This window comes from Fukomys damarensis, unplaced genomic scaffold (genome assembly GCF_012274545.1).
Source record: "Fukomys damarensis isolate Sample0158 unplaced genomic scaffold, DMR_v1.0_HiC HiC_scaffold_20, whole genome shotgun sequence".
NCBI lineage: Eukaryota > Metazoa > Chordata > Mammalia > Rodentia > Bathyergidae > Fukomys > Fukomys damarensis.
In genome coordinates, this window is record NW_022900932.1 from 4,674,069 (window position 1) to 4,696,623 (window position 22,555).

At 55.2% G+C, this 22,555-nt stretch overlaps 1 protein-coding gene across 6 annotated transcripts in view; it reads left to right on the forward strand.

Annotated features, from left to right (window-relative positions):
• Tbc1d22b (TBC1 domain family member 22B) overlaps positions 1 to 22,555 on the forward strand; it is a 46,519-nt gene that overhangs the window by 11,958 nt on the left and 12,006 nt on the right. For all 6 annotated transcript variants that reach the window (XM_010638835.3, XM_010638837.3, XM_010638838.2 and 3 more), the window contains 8 exons: positions 2,350 to 2,657; positions 4,129 to 4,308; positions 4,741 to 4,811; positions 5,354 to 5,482; positions 6,348 to 6,413; positions 10,325 to 10,439; positions 20,544 to 20,650; positions 20,948 to 21,023. In XM_010638835.3, the coding sequence (XP_010637137.1) occupies positions 2,350 to 2,657; positions 4,129 to 4,308; positions 4,741 to 4,811; positions 5,354 to 5,482; positions 6,348 to 6,413; positions 10,325 to 10,439; positions 20,544 to 20,650; positions 20,948 to 21,023 (1,052 nt within the window). The remainder of the gene's footprint in view (positions 1 to 2,349; positions 2,658 to 4,128; positions 4,309 to 4,740; positions 4,812 to 5,353; positions 5,483 to 6,347; positions 6,414 to 10,324; positions 10,440 to 20,543; positions 20,651 to 20,947; positions 21,024 to 22,555) is intronic.

A 22,555-nucleotide genomic window follows, 5' to 3' on the forward strand; every position in this document is an offset into this window, starting at 1 on the left:
TTTTTGGTACCAGGGATTGAACTCATAACCTTGTGCTTAGAGTAGTTACTTTTTAAACTGTTTTAGATCATCTTTGTTTGCATCTGTCTTTTTTATCATCAGAGATAATGAGCCATTCTGAGGTTCATGAGTGCTACAGGGTTGCTTGCCAAGGATTATATAAGAAAGCGGGTTTCCCTTACCTGTCCCTCGCTGAACAGACTGACTCTTTAGACTGTTGCTGATGTACTGGGTGAAGTCTTCTGTCTCCATCCTGTATGAGCGGTGTCCTTGAATTCTTGTGTTCATCTCTGTTTTGTTCTGTGTATTTTCCTTTTCTCCGTATAAGGCTGGTGTTTTAAAGTGATGCTTTAATGCCTTCCTTTCTTTTTTTTTTTCCTCCTAGTACTGAAAATTGAACCCAGGGACAATCTAGATCCCTGACCCTTTTTCTTTTTTAAGACAGTTTCTCATTAAGTTGCTCAGGTTGACTTAAATTGGACACCCTCCTGTCTCGGCCTCTTGTGTAGCTGGAATCACAGGTGTGTGCCATCACAGACAGACAGCGTTTGATGATAACTTACCCCCTTTTTTAGTGTTCATACTGGGAACGGTTTTGTGAGCTATAGAAGTTAATTATCGAAACTGTCTCTTACAGTGGGATTGGCCCATCTGCATATAGGCCAGGTTAGCAGACCACTGCCTCTGCCTCTTGGAGAGGGATGTGACTCTTCCGGCAGAGCTGCGTTTGCGCTCTAGAGCGGCCACCTTGCTGCTGGGGTGCAGGGAGGTACTGAGCGGTGTGGGTGTCCCAGTGTCCCAGTCTGTTTCCTGTCACCGTCTGGTGCATACGACATGGTTAGAAATGTCCCATCAGATGGGTCCTGGAACCAGAATCAAGGCCCAGACCCTGAGCGGCAAGGGCGTGGGACAGACTGAGGAGATCAGGAAGGCTGGGATGGCGTGTGTGACCTCAGGACGAGGCCACCATCCTCAGAAGACTGACCTCGTGTCTCCCAGCGTCAGTCGTAGGCCTCTGTACGTTTCTGCAATATTTATACTATTATTTATTACGTATGTTTTAAAAATACTCATTTTCTTTACTCAAATTTATTCTTAAAAATAAACCTTATCTCTTGTCTAAATAGAAAACCAACGTCATTTACCACAAATAGAAAGTAATCTAAAAAATAAGCACAGTGAAAAACACTTACTAAAATTTAAGCCAGATCCTGTTGCTTACAAATATCTTGATCCTAAAGCTTCTCTCTCTTTGCTAAAAGAAATGAGGGGGGACAGACCTAAAGGCCTTACTGTGTAGCCCAGGCTGGTCTCGAACTCACAGTGATCCTTCTGCCTCAGCCTCCTGAGTGCTGGGATTACAGGTGTGCACCACCATGCCTGACAGACTTTGACTTTTTTTTGCGGGGGTGAGTGGGGATTGAACTCTGGTCCTTGTGCTTACAAGGCAGGCAGTGGAACCACTGAGCTAAATTCCCAGCGCAAGTTTGACTCTTTTTTTTTGGTTTTTTGAGACAGGGTCTCACTATGTAGTTGAGACTGACCTGGAACTCACTCTGTAGCCCAGGCTGGTCTCGAACTCACAGGAATCCTCCTTCCTCAGCCTGCGGAGTGCTGGGATTACAGGCATGCGCCACCATGCCTGGCAAATTCGACATTTTAAAAAAGAATGTTGTAGCCAGGCACAGTGGCAGTGCCCTAATCCCAACTATTCAGGAGGCAGAGAGAAGAAGATTCAAGTTCAAGACAAACAGGCTATTTAGCAAGACCCTCCCAAAATAAGAAGTAAAGGAGGGGCTGTGGGTGTGGTTCATGGGTAGAGCACCCCTGGGTCCAACTGCTAATCCTGGAAAAAATGAACAAACAAACAAAAGAACGCATTTGCTGTGGTACTTAAACCGCATCTGTGACCTCCCTAAAATTGCCTCCGTTTCCCAGGGGCTTGTGCCTATGGTAAGGACCAGTTCTAGTGCTGTTGCTGGACCGTGCTACTCTGAAATCTCAGCGGAGTAGCACAGCACAGGTGTATCGCTTGCTTGTGCTCTGTGCCCCATGTGGCCTGGACCGGGTGGGGGCTGTGTTCCACTCTGAGCAGAGGGACCTGGGGGTGGGGCCTGGAGAAGCCACGCCCGTGGACGTCCTCCCGCTCCCGCCCTAGCCCAGGGGCGCCTGGGAAATGTGGGGACGGGGCACTGTGCACCTCTGTCCTCCCCAAGGAGCCGCGGATGTGGAGAAGTGATGATTAAGTGGGGTTGTTTGTTACACTGATGTGCGCCGCCAGGTAGTGAAGGTGGTCAGAAGGTCAGACGTGCCCAGCAGCCCTGGGTAATGGTTTCTCCTTTCTTGAAGTTTCATTAAAGAGCGGTCCAAAGCCAACACAGTTCCTCTGAAGAGTAAGAAGGCCTCCAGTTTTCACGAGTTTGCCCGGAACACCAGTGACGCTTGGGACATTGGCGACGACGAGGAAGAGGACTTTTCCTCCCCTTCTTTCCAAACTCTGAACTCAAAAGTTGCTCTGGCCACCGCGGCCCAAGTCCTGGAAAACCACAGCAAGCTGCGAGTCAAGCCAGAGCGGTCCCAGTCCACCACGTCCGACGTCCCCGCCGGCTACAAGGTCACCAAGTCCAGCAGCGACGCCCAGCTCTCCAGGAACTCCAGTAAGTCCTCTGGCCGTGCAGCCGCAGCCCCGGCGGCGCACTGGACAGCTCTGCGCCGCTGCAGGCCGGGCAGGCTCCGGAGTCCCGACAGGATCTCTCGGCCGCTGGAGTGCACAAGGGCTGGTGCGGCTGAGTGACCCCTGGGCCCCGGGGACAGGCGCACGCGAGAGGGGTCTCCCTGTTACCACGGAGGGGCAGCAGGTGCTGGAGGGCCGTCCACACGCCGGTCGGGCGGGGTGGGGGCGCTTCTGTAAGAAGTGTGGGGCCTTTCCGTGGAGTCTTTGAAGTGTCCTTTGCCGTTTGTGATGCCGCCCTGCGGGGCTTTGCTGGGCGGGAGGGGCAGTGCGTGGTTCTAGGGAAAGTCAGGACAGCTGGCTGCTGACGACTGAAAGGAAGGTGGGGCTTCAGAGGCCTGGAGCGCGCCCTGGCTCCGGTGCTGAGGGAATTTCTTCAGCAGCCTCGGACTGAGCTTGACATCAGAGGGTCCGGCTGCGGGGTTTTACGGTCACGGTGCAGACGTTTTCCCTCACCGACTGCGGTGCCAGCCTGAACCAGCGGTGCCCAGACAGACACCGGTGTTGGTCAGCTGCGGCCACGCTGCGGGCTGTGGAAAGTGTCTGCTCCCCGGGACTGTGGTCTCCAGAAGCTCCCAGCATGAGGAAGTCTGCCTTTGTGTGGCCAGGGGCCCACAGCGTGTGGCCTGTGCTTTCTAGGTTGTTACTGCAGGCGGTCAGTGGGTGTCCCTGGGCAGCGTTTGCAAGCTTTCTAGTAGCGCGGCTGGTTAGCGTTGACTGTTTTTATCATGACCACTGCGTTCTAAGGCCCAGATACACGAGGAATAGGAAATGACCATGAAAGAACAGGCCTGGTTACAAGCTGAATTTTCCTTGTGGAGATGCCGTCAATAAGGGTTTCGGAGTGGACACACCCAAGGTGTCATGTCCGCTGCCCCTTAGAGTTCCCCTCCCTTCTGCAGGCTGTGAAGTAGGGCTCTGTTCTCAGCTTAGGCTGTGAGGATCCGCACGGTGCTTGCGTGCCGCAGGCACTCAGTGTTAGTCCTCTACTGCTTGGTCCTCCTGCCAACCTCTGCCCGAGCCCGTGTCGCTGTTATTTCAGTCACTTGTCCCAAGTCAGGGCGGTTCCTTGTGGCGGGCCGTGTCCCTGCCGGGGGATCTCTCCTCTGGGGCCCTGGGACAGGTTAGAGTTTGTGGGGCCATTGGTCACTCAGCCTTGGGGCGGCCAGGCAGGCCTGGGGCTCGTGGAGAGCAGCCTGCTCTTAGCCGGTGAGAGGTTCCCGCTGGTGCATGACGGAAACACCCCAGTGTGCTTGAGTTGCACGGGCTTCCCGGAAGTCATTGCAGTATCTGGGCTCAGTTTGCAGCAGGAGCCAGATGTGGGCAGCCCGGGTTGAGCTTTCTCCCGATCTGTGCGTATCCTCCAGCCCTTCTCTCTCTCTTTCCACCGATCTCAGGTGATGCATGCCTGAGGAACCCACTCCACAAACAGCAGTCCCTCCCTCTCCGGCCCATCATCCCCCTTGTCGCCCGGATCTCTGACCAGAATGCTTCCGGAGCACCGCCCATGACAGTCCGGGAGAAAACCCGCCTGGAAAAGTTCCGCCAGCTTCTCTCCAGCCACAACACTGACTTAGGTGAGTCCAGGCGGGCAGGCAGGAGCGCTTGGGGACTGGACTTCTCAGGGCCGGATGCCAGTGCTCTTTATCCTCCCCCCTTTTACTCTCCTAGCCTCTCCTGATCAGGCGCCCAGGGCGGTGACGCGCAGCTATTAAGGCAGAGGCTGTTGCTAGAGATCAGGGCCCAAATTAGATGGGACTTACTTCCGGGGCCTGTAGACCATAGTGCAGCGCCTCTGGCTCCTGTCTCCTGCCTCGGGGTCGTTCTTCCTGAGTCTGCACCCTGGGCCCTCCGCTCACCCACTCTGCAGGGCATGGCTCAGCTCCTCTGCTCGGGGCTGCAGTGAGGCTGCCTGGGCCTGGTGATGGTGGCGGTGCCCTTACGTGAGCGGCAGGTTGGTTCAGGGCTGTGGGAGGATCTCGTCCCACCGGGCTGTCCTTTGATTGCAGATGAACTGAGGAAGTGCAGCTGGCCAGGGGTCCCCCGGGAGGTTCGGCCGGTGACCTGGAGGCTGCTGTCGGTGAGTCCTGCCCTCCGTGGGCGCTCTCTGACGGGGCTCGCGCTCCGTCTCTCTGCCCTGCTCCACACCTCTGTGTGCACAGAGCCTCCTCCTCCTCACCGCACTCGTGGTCACGGTCTCAGCCTTCTTAACGCGAGGCACGACAGAGCCAGGCGGGGTGACCCCAGCTCTCCCCGGCGGCATGCTTTCTCACTTTCTCAGCACCGGAACCCACTCTGCAGCTGTGGCAGTGACCCCCAGCCTCCTTTGCTCGAGGGAGGACAGGGTGATGTGCTCGCAGAGGCTGTGACTCGCTCAGGCTCCTGCTGCCAGCTGCATTTGCCCTCCGCGGTGCAGTGCTGGCCTCGTGAGCTGTGTGGCGCTCATCAGAGGAGCGCAGGGCCCTGGGGAGTCGCCTGGCCAGAACCCGGGAGGGCTTCACCCGCCCTGCTGGCAGCTTTCCGTCTGCTCCTTTGATGGTTTCCAGGCCACTGCTCAGGCTGGAGGGAGGTGAAGGACTCCCTGCCGGGTCTGTCCCCAGCTGATGGCAGGCTTCTCCACAGGGCTACCTCCCAGCGAACATGGAGAGGCGGAAGCTGACCCTGCAGCGGAAGCGGGAGGAGTATTTTGGCTTCATCGAGCAGTATTACGACTCTCGAAACGAGGAGCATCACCAGGACACGTACAGACAGGTACCGGCCCCGCCGTCCCTCAGCTTGTTGGTCACCTGGGTAAGGGGTCTGCTGGTAGCATCCTGGGTGGAGGCTTTGCAAATCTTCAGGCCACGCACAAAGTTCATTTCCAGGACTCCTTCCCTTCTGTCCATCCAGAAGCTCTGGTTTTAGATGGTAGAGGTTTTTCGCAGTGCTTCTCTGACTTCACTGAACAAACCAGTCCCCCTGGGCCTTGCCGGAACCCTGCCCAGAGGCACAGCGAACGCAGGCGCCCAGCAGTGCAGAAAGGCCACGGGTCGGGGAGAGCCCGGGGAGGCAGGCGGGCAGGCGGGCAGGCGGGCAGGCAGTGCTCTCCAGCCATCCCGGAACTGCGGTGGCCTCTGCTGCTGCTGCTCCGCAGCCGCTGTCTTTAGGACGGGTGGGCTGGGCATCGGGACCCCCAGGGCCAAACCTAGCGGCACTGACATCCGGCCCCTGGCCCTGACCCATTTCTCACACGTCCTGGCTGCGCGCAGCTCCCGCGGGTCCCCCGTCCTGGCACGTTTGTGTCACGGCGGGCTCCTCCGTCTTGGGAGGAGTAGTCTGTTGGTGAGTAGGATCTGGAAAGAGGTCTGTGAGGGGCAGCCCGGAGAGGCTGAGGCTGCAGAGAGGTGGGGGAGCCTGGGGCTGTGTCCTGGACGTGGTTAACCTGGGAGGCTTCCTCGCTGTGAGAACGGCTCTCATGGAAGCAGGCAGGGTAACGGGACCTCTTGGTTTCTTTCTGTGTCAGTTCTTTCTAAGGTAGATTGTGCTCTAACTTTTGCTCCTTTGATTCCCAGTCCCTAAGTAAAAAACTTCTCTAAAGAACACACCTGCATTTTGCTTTTGTTGCGGCCTCTTTCAGATTCACATTGACATTCCGAGGACGAATCCTCTCATTCCATTGTTCCAGCAGCCCCTCGTGCAGGAGGTGAGGAATTGCTTAACCCTCTGCTGCTTCTCCCTGTCACCGGGGCCCACATTATAAGTGGGGGGGCACAGGGCACTGCTCGTCCCCATTTGGTCTTCAGAACGGACACACTGCCCAGCACACTCTTAGAGGCTAAGACTTGCGGTGTCTCAAAGCTACCTGGTAACACTGGAGAGCCCACACCCTAGAGTTCCTGCTCCTAAGTTTGCTCTAATTTACCGGGCTGGGAATACTGATTTCATTAAAAAAAAAAAAGTGATAAAATGTGCATAGCTGGGTGTGGTGGCGCCTGCACCCGTGAGGCTGCAGAAGGAGGGTGGCCAAGAGTTCGAGGCCAGCCTGGGCTACAAAGCAAGACCCTGTCTCAAAAATCAAAACCAAAACAAAAAAGCGTGACCTACATAAAATGTGCCGTTCTAACCACTGACTTTTTTCTGCCTTCAACAGAAAAGCCTTGGGCAGTTTTTGAAAGACATTTCTTAGTGTGCGATGCTGTAGCATTAAGTACATTCACATTGTGGTCGTTGTTGCCAGCTGTGTCCAGACTGAAACTTGGTACCCGATAAACAGCAAGCCCCATCCCTCCCACCACCTTCTGCCCTTTGTCTCTGTGAATTTCACCCCTCTAGGCCTCCTAAGTTAGTGGAATTATGCAGTATCTGTCGTTCTGTGACTGGCTCAACTTACTTAGCATGATTTTTTAGTGAGACAGGGTCTCATGATGTAGTTCATCCTGGCCTTGAACTCAGCCCAGGTTGGCCTCAAATTCACAGCAATCCTGCGTCAGCCTCCCAAGTGCTGACATGATATTTTCAAGGCTCACTCAGGCTGTGTCGGAGGGCAGGTTTCCCCTCCACAAAAGCACACAGATGTGTCGCCGGTTCCTCCTGTGGCCATGGTGCAGGATGCCCCCAGTGAGCGTGTGCACACACATATCTGACTGCGTCCCTTCTTAGAGTCTGGCTGGGTTAAATCCAGAAGTGAAATGAGTGATTTTTAATGAGCCATTATAATTTTTTTGTTTTTGGTGTTTTGGTTTTTTGAGACAGGGTCTCACTATGTAGTTGAGACTGACCTGACCTGGACTCACTATGTAGCCTAGGCAGGTTTCTAATTCACAGGATCCTCCTACCTCAGCCTCCCTGAGTGCTGGGATTACAGGTGTGCATCATGGCACCCAGTGAGTGGCACTATTTAGAGACCTAAGGAATTAGTGACATTCGTGAAGGGCTCAAGAGAACTCTAGTCTTGTGACCTGCACTGTCTGTTATTTATGACAAACTCCTTTTTTTTTTTTTTGGTGCCTGGGATTGAATTTAGGTCCTTGCGCTTGCGAGGCAGGCGGCAGAACCACTGAGCTAAATCCCCGGCCCCTGTGACGAACTCCTTGAGAAGATCAGGGGTTTCCGTGCGAGCGCCTGGCAGTCAGGACAATGCCGAGTGTTAGTGCTTTTCCTTAGAGCTTTCAGTCCTCCTCGGAGAGGGATGGCAGTGAAATGCTCCCCAATGGCTATGTGGCTCTGAGCAGTATTCATAGTGCTGCTGCTGTAGATGGCCCCACTGGCCGTACCCCCCTGACTTCTCAGGGACATAAGGAAGACTTTGCGGGTGACACCATTATTTTACCTGTAAGATTCAGCTCCTAGGAGGCTAAAACTGCATCTGGGATCCTTTCTTCATCCCATTCGGCCTCCCGTGGCTCAGCCCTGCGTAGTCCTCATTTGAGCTTGCTGATGTCCGGCTCCTTAGCCTTTCCCTGTGTCCGGGGACAATGATTTGTTGAGGCTTCTTCTAGGAGCAGGACCTGGACCTGAATCCAAGTGTGGGAAGTTGTTTGATTCTTTCCAGTTTTTCTTCAATCAGTATTTTATGTAGCAGGGCTGTAGTCCTCTTAAGCAGAGTAAGAATGCCAACAGAAGAGCAGAGCACCAGCCGGTGTGGCGGCACACACCTGTAATCCCAGCGCTCCCGGAGGCTGAGGCAGGAGGATTGCAAGTTCCAGCCCAACCTGGGAAAATTAGCAACTTAGACCCTGTCTCAACTACTTAAAAAATAAAAATAAATAAATGAAAAGGACTGCAATGTAGCTCAGCGCAGAGGTCCTGGGTTCAGTCCCCAGTACTGAGAGAAATAGGGGCAAAGAATTGGGCGACACTGAATACTGAAAGGTGTGCTTGGAGACCTGAGATACGTGAACTTCCTCTGTAGTAAGCCAGAATTACCCAGGTTAGAAGAGGTTTGTCGGACCCCTCCTGCCTGTAGGGCGGGTTATTCTGGGCTCCCCTGGCTCGGGGGCCCATGTCCTCCCATTAGCCCTTGCTGCCAGTGCCCCTGAAGGTGGCCGTCGCTAGAGCCAGCCCGGGGTTCCGTGTGGTCACCAGGGGCTGACAGCATGCAGCACGCAGCCTTCCAAGTCCTTCAGAGACGCACCCGGAGGAGAGTTGGTCGCTGCTGGGATGGACCCAAGGCCACGCACACGGCAGATGCCTGCTCGGCCGCTGAGCCACCCCCTGCCCCCGGGGCCTCTGCACCAGGCTGCAGATGGACTCAGGCTGTGTGAGGATGGAGAAACAGCGGGGTGGGCATTGTCGAGACTCTGAACACGGTGGGTCTAGCTAGGAATCCGTAGGCAGGGAAGGGAGAGAGGCCGCCCAGTGTCAGAGAGGAAACTGTGTGCAGGCAGGGACCAGCACGCCGAAGGTTGTGTCCTTCGCCCACCAGAGAGCAAGAGGAGCATCTAGCGAGGCAGAGAGGCCCGGTCCTCACCGCCGGCGGAGGGTGTCTTGGCTCTGACAGCTGACTGCAGCCCCCGCTACCACGACAGGGGCTGAGAAACACCCTTTGTTATGTCCATAGATTGCTTACCTCTTCCCTTCAGAACCTAAGTAACAGTTTCAAAACTGTGGAACCATCTGCTTTCTCAGTCTCCCTGGGAGACGGCCTGCTCGGGAGGCCTCTCTAACTTGATGGGGAGCAGAGTCTGTGCTGTGGGGGCCCCGTGGTCTCCTTTCCCCACACAGTGCTGCCCTCCGCTCTGCATCCCTCTGGTGTGGCTCACGAGATGAGAGGCCACTGGACAGAGGCCCCAGGGCTCGCGGTCCCAGGCCGAAGCCAGGCAGCGGGTACCTTGGGCGGAGGAGGAGTTCGGAGTCCGAGGAAACCAAGGGGTACAGTTGAACAGGACAGAGCGTGACTCTCCGAAGGGACTGTGAGATCCAATCTGCATCCCCGACCTAGGCCTCTGGCATCCAGTGACAAATGCACTTCACCCAGGATCCTTTCCCGAGGGGCCGTGGTGATTTCTGTCTCTCGCAGCCCCAGCTGTGGGACACTATTGGATTTGGTTTCCTTGAGTTCCATCCTCCGCAGGTGTCTGGGCTGCACGCTGTGGTAGGAAGGGACTACTGCGTGTCTAGTCTGTCCCTTGTTCCTGCGGGCTGGGCGAGACCTGGGTCTGGATCTCCTTCCTCCTCAGTAGGGCGAGAGGAGAGGGTGGTGGAGAAAGTCATTGCCTCCGTAAATCCCGCAGTGACCAGAAAAGGTTTAGAAAAAGGCAGCAGAACCGGGTGCTCAGATGCGCTCCTCCTGGAAACGGAGACGCACCTCGTGCACAGGCCGATGTGTGGACTGATCAATGGCCCCACGGTGAAACTTCAGCTGAGGCGTTTGTGTCGCTTTCCTTTCCCAGTTTACGACACGGTAACCAGACACTGCAAGGATAAAAGTGGCAAGAAATGCACGGAGCAACTAGTGTGAGAGACTCTGTGCTGATATTTCTCCTTTGTTCCACAGTATTTTAAAATGTCCCTAAAAATTCTGTCCTGGAACGAATTGTGAAGTAGGCAAGTGGAGGGAGAGAGCGTGTCCCTGAAGTTTAACCGTTGTGTCTTTTCTCTCTCTCATTTTCCCAGATCTTTGAAAGAATTCTGTTTATTTGGGCCATCCGACACCCTGCCAGTGGGTACGTCCAGGGAATTAATGACCTGGTCACTCCGTTCTTTGTCGTCTTCCTCTCAGAATATGTGGGTAAGAAGCACGAGTACCAAGCTGAACAGCTCTTGCTCTTTCCTGTCCGCCATCTGTTTGTCTCTTTTTCCCAAGAGTGCACCCAGGGTCTGTCTTGCTGAAAACGGGCAGATCGTGGCTTTGGAGCACACAGTGAAACCTCTTTTTAACAGGGGCAGCAGCCTGGGATTTCTCTCTTGAGACGATCAGAGCTCGCCTGAAAAGATCTGCCTTGTGTGAACGACCCAGCTGCTGTGTTTGCGTTCTGCGTAGACAGGTGGTCAGATGGCTTATCTGAGGTTATCAGGTTATTCAGAGCTCGGCGTGGACACAGGCTGGGGTCCACCCGGGAAAGTGGTGCTGGAGCTTGTGCACCAGGCCTTGCCCTGGGGAGCAGGATGCGGACATGTGGGGGAGGAGAGGCTGTGCCTGGAGGTGGTGGGAGGGCCGGCATGTGCCTCGGTCCTGGTCCTGATCCCCCTTGTGCCTCCTTCACCTCTTCCCCATTGGGTTTGTCGTTTGGGACAGTCGTTAATTTCGTGGTGTTGGTGAAGTCTCTCCTCCTCCAGCTTCAGTTAGGCTGAGCGCTCTCTGTTTCTTCTCTTTGGTTTCCTCAATCTTTGTGCTTTGAGCTGCACAGCAAAATCCACCTGTCGCGGTCCAGTGCTTTGTACTTAGTCAGGGCGAGGGCTCATGCAGGGGTAAGAACCCCGAGCAGGACTCCAGCGAAGGTTCCGCCAGCCCCTCGCTCCCCAGACCAGTTGGGAGCAGCAGGGCCTGGGCGAGGACCTCTTCTTTACACCCTGGGTGACGGGCGGGCTGCTGTGGGCTCTGGAGGAGTAGGCCTCCTCTCAGGTTCCCTGATGGGCTCGCTCCCAGGGATGGTGTTTTGGTCTCTCGCATGGCCGACACAAAGAGGAAGGGCACCTGAGCGCCAGCCCTTGTTGAGTATAAGTAGAATTGGGAATAAAGGTAGAAGGTCGTCCTCCCCACCCTGTCAGGAGATCCTGAGCAGCAAGGAAGACTGGTTAAAATTTAGCTTCCAAAAGCATGCAAGGAAAGCCTTTTCTAAAGGACTTCCCACCCCAACACATACACATACACGGTCAACTTTTAGGGGCTGCTTAACTCTACTGTTTAATTTTGTTTATTCCTTATGTTATTTTTTACTTACATTTACCAGTACGTATTTGTAGTATACAATGTTTACATTCCATGTTGATATATGAACGTGACGTTATTTTTTTCTTTCTTTTTTTCCCATTACGTTTCTACTGTTTAATTTTGTAAGAGCTGCTCTGTTGGGATTTGGGGGCAGCCTCTTGCAATAGTAGTGACCCCCTTCCCTTATTCCTTATGTTATTTTTTACTTACATTTACCAGTACGTATTTGTAGTATACAATGTTTACATTCCATGTTGATATATGAACGTGACGTTATTTTTTTCTTTCTTTTTTTCCCATTACGTTTCTACTGTTTAATTTTGTAAGAGCTGCTCTGTTGGGATTTGGGGGCAGCCTCTTGCAATAGTAGTGACCCCCTTCCCTTTTCATGCCGCTCCTCTGTGCCCACTGCCCGGGCATCCTCTGACGTAGTGTGCAAGGCTGTGAGCTCGAGGCTAAGCAAAAGGATTGTTAGAGCCAAGGAGCTTGAGGCCAATCTGGGCTACATGAGGCCCTGTCTCAAAAGCATTAAAGATGAGCCTAGGAATCTATTTTTTTCCTCATTGAGTTTATTGGTCCATTTTAGGTAGACAGTACAGTTACATTCATCATTGGGATCTTGTGCCTTTACATTTTGGTTCTCACTTTTTCCCCCTTGTTCCTCCTCCCCTCCCCCTTTACAAACACTTCATTTCCATTTTTTCATTTTCTTATATTTTTTTCTTTGCCTGGGAATATATTAATCCATTCGTCAGTTTACACCTGAGGCCTGTCACCGTGGGTGGCAGTGTCACACCAGTGACAGGGAGCCCTCGGCAGTGTAGCTCTGACTGGATGTTGAATTTCATGGTCACTGCCATTTGTGCGCTGTAGCCAGCTTTTCTTGACGCCCCACTCGCCCATCGCCTGCTTCCTGACCCCGTGTGTGGTGGATCCGCCCAGCAGCCCCCAGGGAAGCCGCTGTGGTCCCACAGCCGGGCCGGGCCAGACGCGGGGTCTGCTCTGCTCCTGCGGCAGGCCTCACTGCTGGTCTTCCGGGCCTCCTCACCCAGGAGCACGGGCCCATTCATTTTTCATGAGAACTTTATGCTAAATTTCATACCTTTTCAAATTAAAAAGTGATACCGTACAGCCCCTTGCACCTGTTATCGTCTCAGCCGTCCGTCCTGTTCGTGTGCCCCCGTCCGCTCTCCACCCCCCTCCCCCGTGAATCATTAGGATGAAATCTCAGTGGCAGACGTGCAGTCATTTCAGTCGTGACCTCTCCGCACGTGTCCCTGAGTGACCAGGTGCTCTAAGAAACGTACGACCCCCGTGCAGTGATCACGTCTGAAAAGTAGCACAGCTCTGTAGCATAGCCGGATGTGGCCTTTCACTTCTTTTTTTTCAAACTGGCTCTTCCTCCAGACAAACCGCCCTATCGTAGTCACTTATTTCTATCATTTTCTTTGTGTTATGACCCTCAGCGTGAGGTCCCCTCCCCGCTTGGAGTGCGGATGCAGAATTGTCCACTGCAGGTCTGGCGTCGCCCGGCAGAGCCCTGAGCCGAGGGTCGGTCTTGCGTGGAACTTTGTCCTCCCCGAGTCCAGCCGTCCCCGCCGCCCTCCTGGGTTCAGTGAGCTCTGCCGTCTGGGTCCCTCCTCGGGTTAGCGTCAGTATTTGTCCTTTGTCACCAGCTCGGCTACCTTTAGTGGCGCCCTCAGGCCTGACGAACTGAGAACCATTGTGTCCAGGCAGGGGTGGCGCCCTTTAGGGATTTTCATGCAGTGCATGTTTAAGTTTTGTGGGGTTTCGGTATCCCTCTATTGGGGTGCGATTCACGTCGGGGTGTCCTCGTCAGAGCTGCGTCTGCAGAGCTGCGCGACCATCCCGCAGTCGGTGTTAGGGCGTTTACCACTTCAGGAAGAAACCCGGGGTCTGGAGGTCAAGCCCCTCCACGGCAGACCCGAGGTTTGATCTCAGCCCTGGAAAGGAGGAAGGAGGGAGCGAGGAGAGGAAGAGAGGAAGAGGAGAAGGGGGAGGAAAGAGCGAAACAGCATGTCCTTCCGCCACCGCTCCAAGTCCCCGTCCCCATCCGCTCTCCCCCAGCAGCCACTGATCCGCCTCTGCGGGTCTGCTTGTCAGAGTCGTCGTGTGACAGGGGAGTCAGTGCAGTCCCTTTGTGGCCAAGACCGAAGGGCACTGCTGTTCCACATCTGTGCATCGCTGAGGGTGCGGATTAAGGGGGTGTTTGTTATTTTACAGGATGGAACCGTCATGGCCTCATGCCATCTTCCTCCACTGCACCTCAGCCCATAAATCATGGGCTTCTCCCCGCCTCGAGGCCTTTCTTGAGCAGAGATAAAGCACTGTGGGCTTCAAGAGCGGCCCTCTCGTCCTGATAACAGTACGCTTTCCTTCCCTCTCTGACGGTACCACCTCCCAGCAGGCAGCCGCTCCCCTGCAAGGCTTCTGCTGCACCCTGGAGGGCACCCCTGCTGCAGGAGGCTGGGGGTCTCCCTGGGCACAGTGCGGCGCTTGTCGTGTGTCCCCCCCTCCCACCCACCGCAGCTTGGGGCACCTGCCCGGTGGAGCTGCACCCAGCTCTCTTCCCGTCTGTCTGTCCGTCCGTCCCCTCTTCTGCTACCATCCCTTAGCACCTCAGCTTGCTTTATGCTTTGTGTCATCTTTGTTGTGAAATAGCTGAAACAGGGAGGTCCAGCAACTCCTTCCCCCACTTTTTTGCTGTCCTGGGGATCGAGTCTGAGCCTCACATGTACTAGACGAGTGCTATGCCGTGAAACCACATCTCAGTCCTTTTTAGTTTTCACTTTGAGGCAGAGCTTGCTAAATTGCCCAGGCTGGATTTGAACTTGTGATTCTCCTGCCTCGGCTTCTCCCTGCCAAGATGTCAGGTGTGCACCTCCCTGCCTGGCAGGCGACTTGCTTCAAAGTGAGCTCCTGGAGAAGCTGTCCAAAGCTCACTTGGCCCCAAGCTGCTGCTTTATTCGCTGAAGCAACTTCTCCTATGAAAGTGAGTTTCCTGCAAGTAAGCCAGCTGGGCTGGGGTCAGGGCTAGGGCTCTCTGCTCCGGATCACTATCCCGAGCCTGGGGTTCAGCCCTGGACTCTCATCACCCCACCGTACCATCAGACAGGCTGTTCCACAGAGCTCCTCTGCCTGAAACCGTGACATCCATCATCTCCTCGCTAAGATGTCCGAGGACTTAGCAGGGTGCACTGGCCTGTGCCTGCAGTCCCAGCTACTTGGGAGGCTGAGGCAGGAGGATCACATGAGCCCTGAAGTTTGGGGCTCTCCTAGAAAACACAAGGCTTTGTCTCAAGAAAGTAAAACTAAAACGTTCACGTTCTCATCCGAGTGTGCAAGGACCCGTGTAATGTGCTCCCTTCCTCGCTCCTCAAACTCAGCCATCCAGATGGGCACTTTAAGCCTCCAACCTTGTGCTACACCATCGCTTCATCTCCTGGGTGAACCCTTGGCGAATCCAAACTGCAACCTAAAACCCACTTATTTATTGCAAGGTGTGAACACTACAATTAAACCTGAGTACTGAGGAGGTTTTAGTTTAGGGAAAAAACACACAACTCTACATTAACACCTTTTGAAAAACAACATGGCGTCCACTGGGGCCGACCACACCTGTCTGAAAGAATGGGAGAGCGCTCTCGGCTGGTTTTTCGAGATCCTGTTCTCCAGGGTGGGGATGGCTCTGCTGGGCTTGGCCCCTGGAGGGCAGTGAGTCCCCTCTTCGGCGGCTGCTGAGGGGGCACTAGAGCAAGGACCACGGCTCACTGGCGGCCTGTGGGGCCCACACCGGCTTCACTTCACGCCTGCAGGCAGATAAGTCCTGCTGTTCGGTTACTCAAGGAAAATGAAAACCTACAGCCCCCAGAAGACGCTCTTATGAGAATATCCCTAGCATCTTGATTCACACAGTCGGAGACAACCCAGAGCCCGACCGCAGTCTGCACCTTGGGGTGGGGCTTAGGCGACCAATACAGCCCCGCGGGAGAATCTCAGATCCTTTGAGCTGATGAGCAGAGGATGCCGGGTGACGTAAAAAGTACGTGTCGCGCATATGATTCCATTTCCGTGGACCCCAAATCCCGGCAGGGCTGCTCTGTGGACGAGAAACTGGGTCAGAGGCCCTTGGCAGGGGCCGTGAGGAACTGCTCTTGGGGTGACAAATGCTCTCAGCGTGGATTGGGGCCTTCGGTTCTCCGCTGCTGTTGTAGATTCTCATCAGGACTCAGAACTGTGGGGGAGCGCGCCCTTTACATATGTAAACCCTTCTTAGCTCAGACTCTGGGAGGTAGAAGCACGTCATAAACTGAAGAAGCCGGCAGGGTGTTTGCTGGATCGAGAGCACTGCTGTCTTAGCCTCCATGTTGCTATGATGAAGGAGCCATGGTTGGTGTTGTAGAACTGTCGAAGTCAGTCTGGCTCTCAGCGCCTGGAGGCAGCGTCTGGCGAGGGCCTGGATGCAGCACGTAGGGCGGGGAAGCGGAGGAGAAGCAGCCGAGACGGAGCCAGTGTGTGGTGTGGCCTCAGTGACCAGCCTTCTCTGCCCCGTGATCCATCGTCTCCTAGAGGCCCAAGCACAGGGAGCCAAGCTTGAGGTCACCCGCAGCAAGCGCTAGGACAGCTCGGCAGGAGAGACAAGGGTGTGTCCAGTGCGGGGCAGCAGGTGGACGTCACATAGCGAGGCCAGCCAGGGCCACACGAGAGATGACCCTGAGCAGAGCGTGGAGAAGTGGAGCCGGTGTTCACAGTGAACGCCACATTTTCGAAGAGAAGGAGGCCGTGCCTGTGGCGTGTCCTGCCCTGGCTGTTGGGCACACTTCCTCCTCCACGCCCACGGTTCCCAGCAGCCACTGCTGCCCGCATCTCTGCCTGGGCCTGCCCTGCCTACCCTGTGCTTCCCTAGCTGGCTGCACAAAGACCAAGGCTGAGACCGGACAGACTTCCCTAGTAAAGGAGTTTCTCTCAGGAGGTCTCAAGCAACACCAAGAGGCGGACTTCCAGCAGCTTCTGACTTCTGCTAAATGAAAATGCAAGCAATACAGGACTCAGGAGGTGAATTAATTTTAACCAGGTGTCATGACACGCATGCGCAGGTTGCCCCTTGCCGGGTACCAGGGCCCGTGTGTCATTCTGAGGTCCCGGGCTCTGTCCCGAGTGACGGGCATGTCTTCGGACATCTGCATCTTCAGACAGCACGTCTTCTCTGGCAGGCAGCGACGTGGGCCTCCCACGGTCTCTTCACGGCAGGAGCCACAGAACAGAGCCTTCCTCCACCACCCACAGGACCGCTCCGCCCCTCTGGCTATGCTGAGGGCTGGCTGTGGCGTCATGGTGTTGGAAGAACAAAGCCGAGCAGTGCGTTTATATAGCTCTGGGGCCACTCGAAAGCCACACAGAAGCCAGCAGGTGAATTCCTTGACGCTTTTCTTAAAACTTTTTCTGAATGAAATATTTAAGGTTTTGTTTTCTGAGGTTCTTTCGGTGTATGTCCAGAAGGATTTTTTTTTCTTTTCCTCAGTTTACTTTTGCAATCAGAAAATAATCAAGGTATTCTGAGGAGTCCAGTTTCTAACAAGACGAAGCTACCTGCTGTCTTCTGGGAGCCCTGGGGCCACCCCTCAGGCTGAGTGGCTGTCTGGAAACTGCTCCAGGGTCAAGAAGGCTCTCGAAGAGGGTAGAGAAGTTATACCTGTCAACCTAGGCAAAACTGGTACTTCCTGAGGCTGATGTTAAGCTGATTTCAGGCCCGGGACTCACTCAGCGTTCTCAGGAGAAAACCAGTCACCGGTGGGAGCCACGACTCAGGCGCATTTCACTGGCCAGTAGGCCCCTTCCTGTCATGCTCAGAGTGGGCGATTTGAGCTTTTTGGTTTCCTCCTCTCTGACGCTGTGCCTCCTGAAACGGCCGTGAAATGTCCCTTATGGCCCTGGTCTGTCCCGTCTGCTCGTCACGACGGCAGGAGGCTCAGAGGCCGGGCTGGCGCGGGTCCCACCTCAGCCGCAGTCCTGTGCTGAGTCTGCTCCCGTGGACGGGGAGCCTTTGAGCAGGCGGCCTGTGCTGCGCGGAGCCCTCCCGAGAGCACCTGCTCCTCCCTTTCCCTGCTGCTTTCCGCGTGGCACTCAGCTCACGGCATTGGCTGCCTGTCTGTTTCCCCTCCCGCAGGCCAGAGACCCTCACTCCCTGCTCCGTCCCGCGGGCCTTGCTCCAGGTCCCAGAGCTCTCTCCACACTGGTCAGCGGGCTCCTGGTTCCTGGGCAGCTACAGTGTGAAGTTGTGTAGCCACTGAGAAGAGCCTCTTGCCAGCTCAGCACCTCCTGTAGTCGGCCTGCTTTTTCTCCTGGAGACCGTCCCACGCCTTGCTCCAGGTCCCAGAGCTCTCTCCACACTGGTCAGCGGGCTCCTGGTTCCTGGGCAGCTACAGTGTGAAGTTGTGTAGCCACTGAGAAGAGCCTCTTGCCAGCTCAGCACCTCCTGTAGTCGGCCTGCTTTTTCTCCTGGAGGCCAAAAAGTAGATGTGGGAAGCTTGGAGAATTGACTGGTTTTTAAGGCCTATTTTGGGACGGCAGGTTTGGCATTTAAGATTAGGTTTGGCTGAAAATAATAGAGACCTAAAATGTCAGTGGCTTAAACAAGAGGGACTTGTATTTGTTCCTCAGAAGAGAAAATGCTACAGCAGCGCCAGCTAACGTTTACGCAGTGCTTGTTTTACGCCAGGCCCTTTGGATACTTGAACTTATCTCGCCCTCTTGGCAGCCGCTGACCCTGTACGGATGGGGCACAGAGGTGAAGTTCGTTGCCCACAGTCACGTAGCTCTCGTGCCTGAGCTGGGATTTTGTCACTGCACATCTGCCCAGGTCCGAAAGCTGTCTGACAGACCGCAGGCTGGGCCTGGGCAACACTGTCCTGAGGGACCCACGTTGTCTCTGGGCCCTGCATGTTCCGACCCCGCCTGCATCTCCACTGCAGTCTGCCAGAGCCCTGTGTCCTGCTGCGAGGCGGGGCCTGGGGCAGTCCGGAGGCAGCGTCGGTGTTCCGAGACTTGTAGCACGGTGGGGAAAATGTGGCCCAGACCATGGTGCAGACACGAGTGAGGGGCAGGCACAGTGGGCGGGGATCCCTCGGGGGGCACAGGAAGCAAAGGGACACTGAGATTTAGAGCTGGGCCTTACAGCCTGGTATTGCTTAACTAGATCCATTGGATATATCGCCACACAGAAAACACTAGGTAATGTTTAATAGGGACAGAAAGGAAAATGGTATTTCTATTTGTTTGTTTGTTTTTTGGAGATGGTCTCATTATGTGGTTCAGGCTGACCTTGAACTCACTGTGTAGCCCAGGCTGACTGAACTCACAGCGATCCTGCTGTCTCAGCCTCCGGAGTGCTGGGGTTATAGGCGTGCGCCACCATGCCTGGCAATGAAATGGACCTTTATGCATTATCTAAATTTGTAGTTTCTGCAAGCTTTATGTTGTTTTACAAAATCTTCGGTATTCTTTTTTGATAATAAAAGGCAAGTGCAGTCAATTGTGACTTTTTTCTCCCTAAAATAATGTGCATTTTAGGGGACTATAAAAATTATGCTTATTGTTGAAATTCTAAAAAGTCCAGTAAAGCCTAAAGAAAATAAAATACTTCATCCTGCCACCTGGGGAATAAGCACTGTAAACCTTGTGATATATTTTTTCCTCTGTGCTTGTGTAAACACACATAAATATTCTATGTACAGTGGTGGGAAGTCTACCATAAACAATTCTGCGCCTCAGCCCCGACATTACGCACTCCCGATCACCTCCCTGCAGAGCAGTCACCGCGCACCTACTGTGTGTCCGGTCTGCAGCGGCACTGCATGGTGCTAATTCATTTCGAGTCAGACTAAGGACATTCCCAGGGTCGCAGCTTTGCTGATGAAGCACCTCACTGTCCCGCTGGGGGTTCTGCCTGAATAGCCTTGAGGTTCACATGAAGAGCTTTTCAAGCAGAACACGAGTCCCAAGAGTTATTCCCAGCTGTCACGAGGGGCTTGGCCACAGGTCTTAGGAACGGTTCCCGTCCACCAAGGGGCAGGATCTGAACACACCGTGACCCTCGCACCAGGGAGTGCAGTGCCATCCCGAGTCAGAGCAGGGCCGTGGTCTAGGGGAAAGGCACACCCGTGCGGGCATATGTGGGCTGTCTTCCAGGCCGAGGAGGGCCTGCTCCTGCACCCGGGAGGAAGGCGCGTTGCGTGGTCTTTCCCTTCTTCCGGTTCCTTATGTTCTCACTTGGATCTCAGAACACACGGCTTCTCAGTCCTGCTGCAGGTCTCCTGCAGGGTTTCCACGAGCAGCTAGGACACGAGGTCCCGTGGCTAAATAAGCTTGGGTGATGCTGGATAAGCCATGCGAGTCTGATTGACTTAAGGCAGATGCCTATGACCTCCCAAACCCTTTGTTGCTGGGGATCTTGGTGAATCTCCGGGATGAGATGATGTCATGCGTGCTTCTCCTGCACACCTGTCCTTGAGGACTCTGTAGGGTCAGCGTTTGGCCGGCCCATCCTGGGACACTTGGCATTCACAGGCGTGGCTCACCCTCGTCGGCTCTGAGGCCAGGCCTGTGGTCTGCCTAAGCCCGTTCAGGACTCCGTCCTTGAGATGAACAGTGGGGCTCGAGATGTGTGTGCGAGGCTGCGGGCTGGGTTCCAGGCTGTCTCCAGCGAGCTCAACGTGAGGCTTGGATTTCCATTTCAGAATCAGATGAACAAGTGTGGAGGGAGAGGCAGGCGCCCCGGCCCAGCGGGGCTGGTGTGAGAAACGCCTGCCGGGCGCCAATGAGTTCCCTGGGAACTCAGGGGACACGCTTGTCCACTGACATGGGAGCGGGGGATAGGCCTCCTGCTTCCGCCCTGCTGGTTTAGACGAGACCTCCGGACCTTGTCCGCCTTGTGTTTTGCAGAAGAGGACGTGGAGAACTTCGATGTGACCAACCTGTCTCAGGACGTGCTGCGGAGCATCGAGGCCGACAGCTTCTGGTGCATGAGCAAGCTGCTGGACGGCATCCAGGTGGGGCGTCCGCCCGCGGGGTGCTGGTACAGGCGGGGTTCCTTACAGCTGTCGTGGCCGCGGAGGGCACCCCCTGCCACGGCCCCTCCCTGTGTGTGGTCCCCCCAGGCCACACTGGCTGTCCTCGGGGAGGGCCCCTCCTTCCTGCGGGATGCCCAGAGCCCGAGACGCAGGGCTACTGCAGGCTTGCCCCAGACTCCAGTCAGCACCGAGTCTGGAGAGAGAACCTGTACTTTCCAAAATGTTTCCGTGAACTTGGCGGCTGGGCCCTGCTCACCGGCCGTGTGTGTTTCACAGGATAACTACACCTTCGCACAGCCGGGGATCCAGAAGAAGGTCAAGGCTCTGGAAGAGCTTGTCAGCCGGATCGATGGTAGGTTCAGAGGAGCAGGACCCTTTTGGTGGTGGACGGTACGATTGCGACACAGGCCCGCGGTCCTGGGTTCCCCAGCTCCCTTCCCAGGTCAACCACTTGTTGGCAGGAAGGTGAAGTGTGAATGCTGTGGTCACCTCAAGTCCTCTGTGCCTTAGCTTCTCTCACTGAGCTCTCCTGTCCCCTTCGGCACCCATGACTTCTTCACTCCGGAGCCTTTGTGTCTTCCTGTGGCCTTTTTTGTTTTGCTTTTTGTATTTTTGAGACAGGAGCTATATAGTCCACGCTGACCTGAACTCACTGTGTAGCCCAGGCTGGCCTTGAACTCACAGTGATCCTCCTGCCTCAGCCTCCCGAGTGCTGGGATGGCTGGCGTGAGCCATCACACCTGGCTGGCCTCCACCTTGTACCCTTCCTGCCTCGGCCTCCAGAGTGCTAGGTGACAGGCGTGCACGCTGCGCTTGGCTCCTGTTGCCTTCTGCACCTTCTTCCTGTGCTGACAGAACTCAGCTCCCTCAGGCCTGGCTGACCCTGGCAGGCAGGATCCCCAGCTTCCTGGGACCTGTGTGCTGGAGGCGCAGAAGCTGGGGGAGCGGAGTCCCTGGTTCCTGCCTGGAGTCGTGGGGTGGCAGGACTGCAGGCGATTCGGGAAGCTCTGGGGTTGACCACCAAGGGCACTGAGGCCAGGGAGGAGTGTGGGGTGCGGTCCCGGCACCGTGGGGTGGCAGCAGCTCCTGCAGCACCCTGCCCGGCCCCGCCGTCTCACCAGCCGTGCTGCCTGCGTGGCCTTCCCGGACCTTCCTGCTTCCCCCAGCAAAGCCCTTTTCTTCCCTCCACACACACAGGCTGTCTTCTCTCTTTCACCATTGTGGGGTCCTGAAACCTCCCTCGATCTGTTCCACTCGCTCCAGCTTCCTTCCAGGACTTAGAGGTTCTGTCTCCGGCCTCATTTGTCCCCCACAGTCCTTTCCCACTTGTTCCCGAGTCACCCGACCCATGAGCGTCCCTGGTGCTACCCGCAGGGCCTGGGCAAGGTGCCCATCGCCCCGAGGTGACCATTGCTTGCGCTCCGGAGTGCAGAGGCTGTGGTGTCTGCCCGTCCTTGGTTTTTCTGCCCTTGCAAATACCTGAAAAATAAAAACCTAACACCTAAAACTTTAGGTCAGTGGCTCTACATACCCTTTATTGCTTCTTTGTGTAATAGCAGTAATACTTCCATTACGAAATTCGAAATCCTCCCCTTCGCTTAAATTCTGCTCCTCAGAAATAAACATTATTAACAGTTCTTTCAAGAACTGCATGGTTGGCCTGGGAGGTCCTTACCCAGCACGCACAGGCGCTAGTTTGGTTCCCAGCATCACAAAAGGAAAAACAAAACAAGGAAGAAGCAAGACCAGAGGAAGTCGAGCCTCCCAAACACTGTTTGAGGCGAGGAGCGATAGGGTTCCTGTGCTGCTCCAGCACACAGGCGTCCGGGGTGCGGAGTCAGCTGTGGGCGGTACGCGCACCCTCGGAGGGGAGCGGCAGGGTGA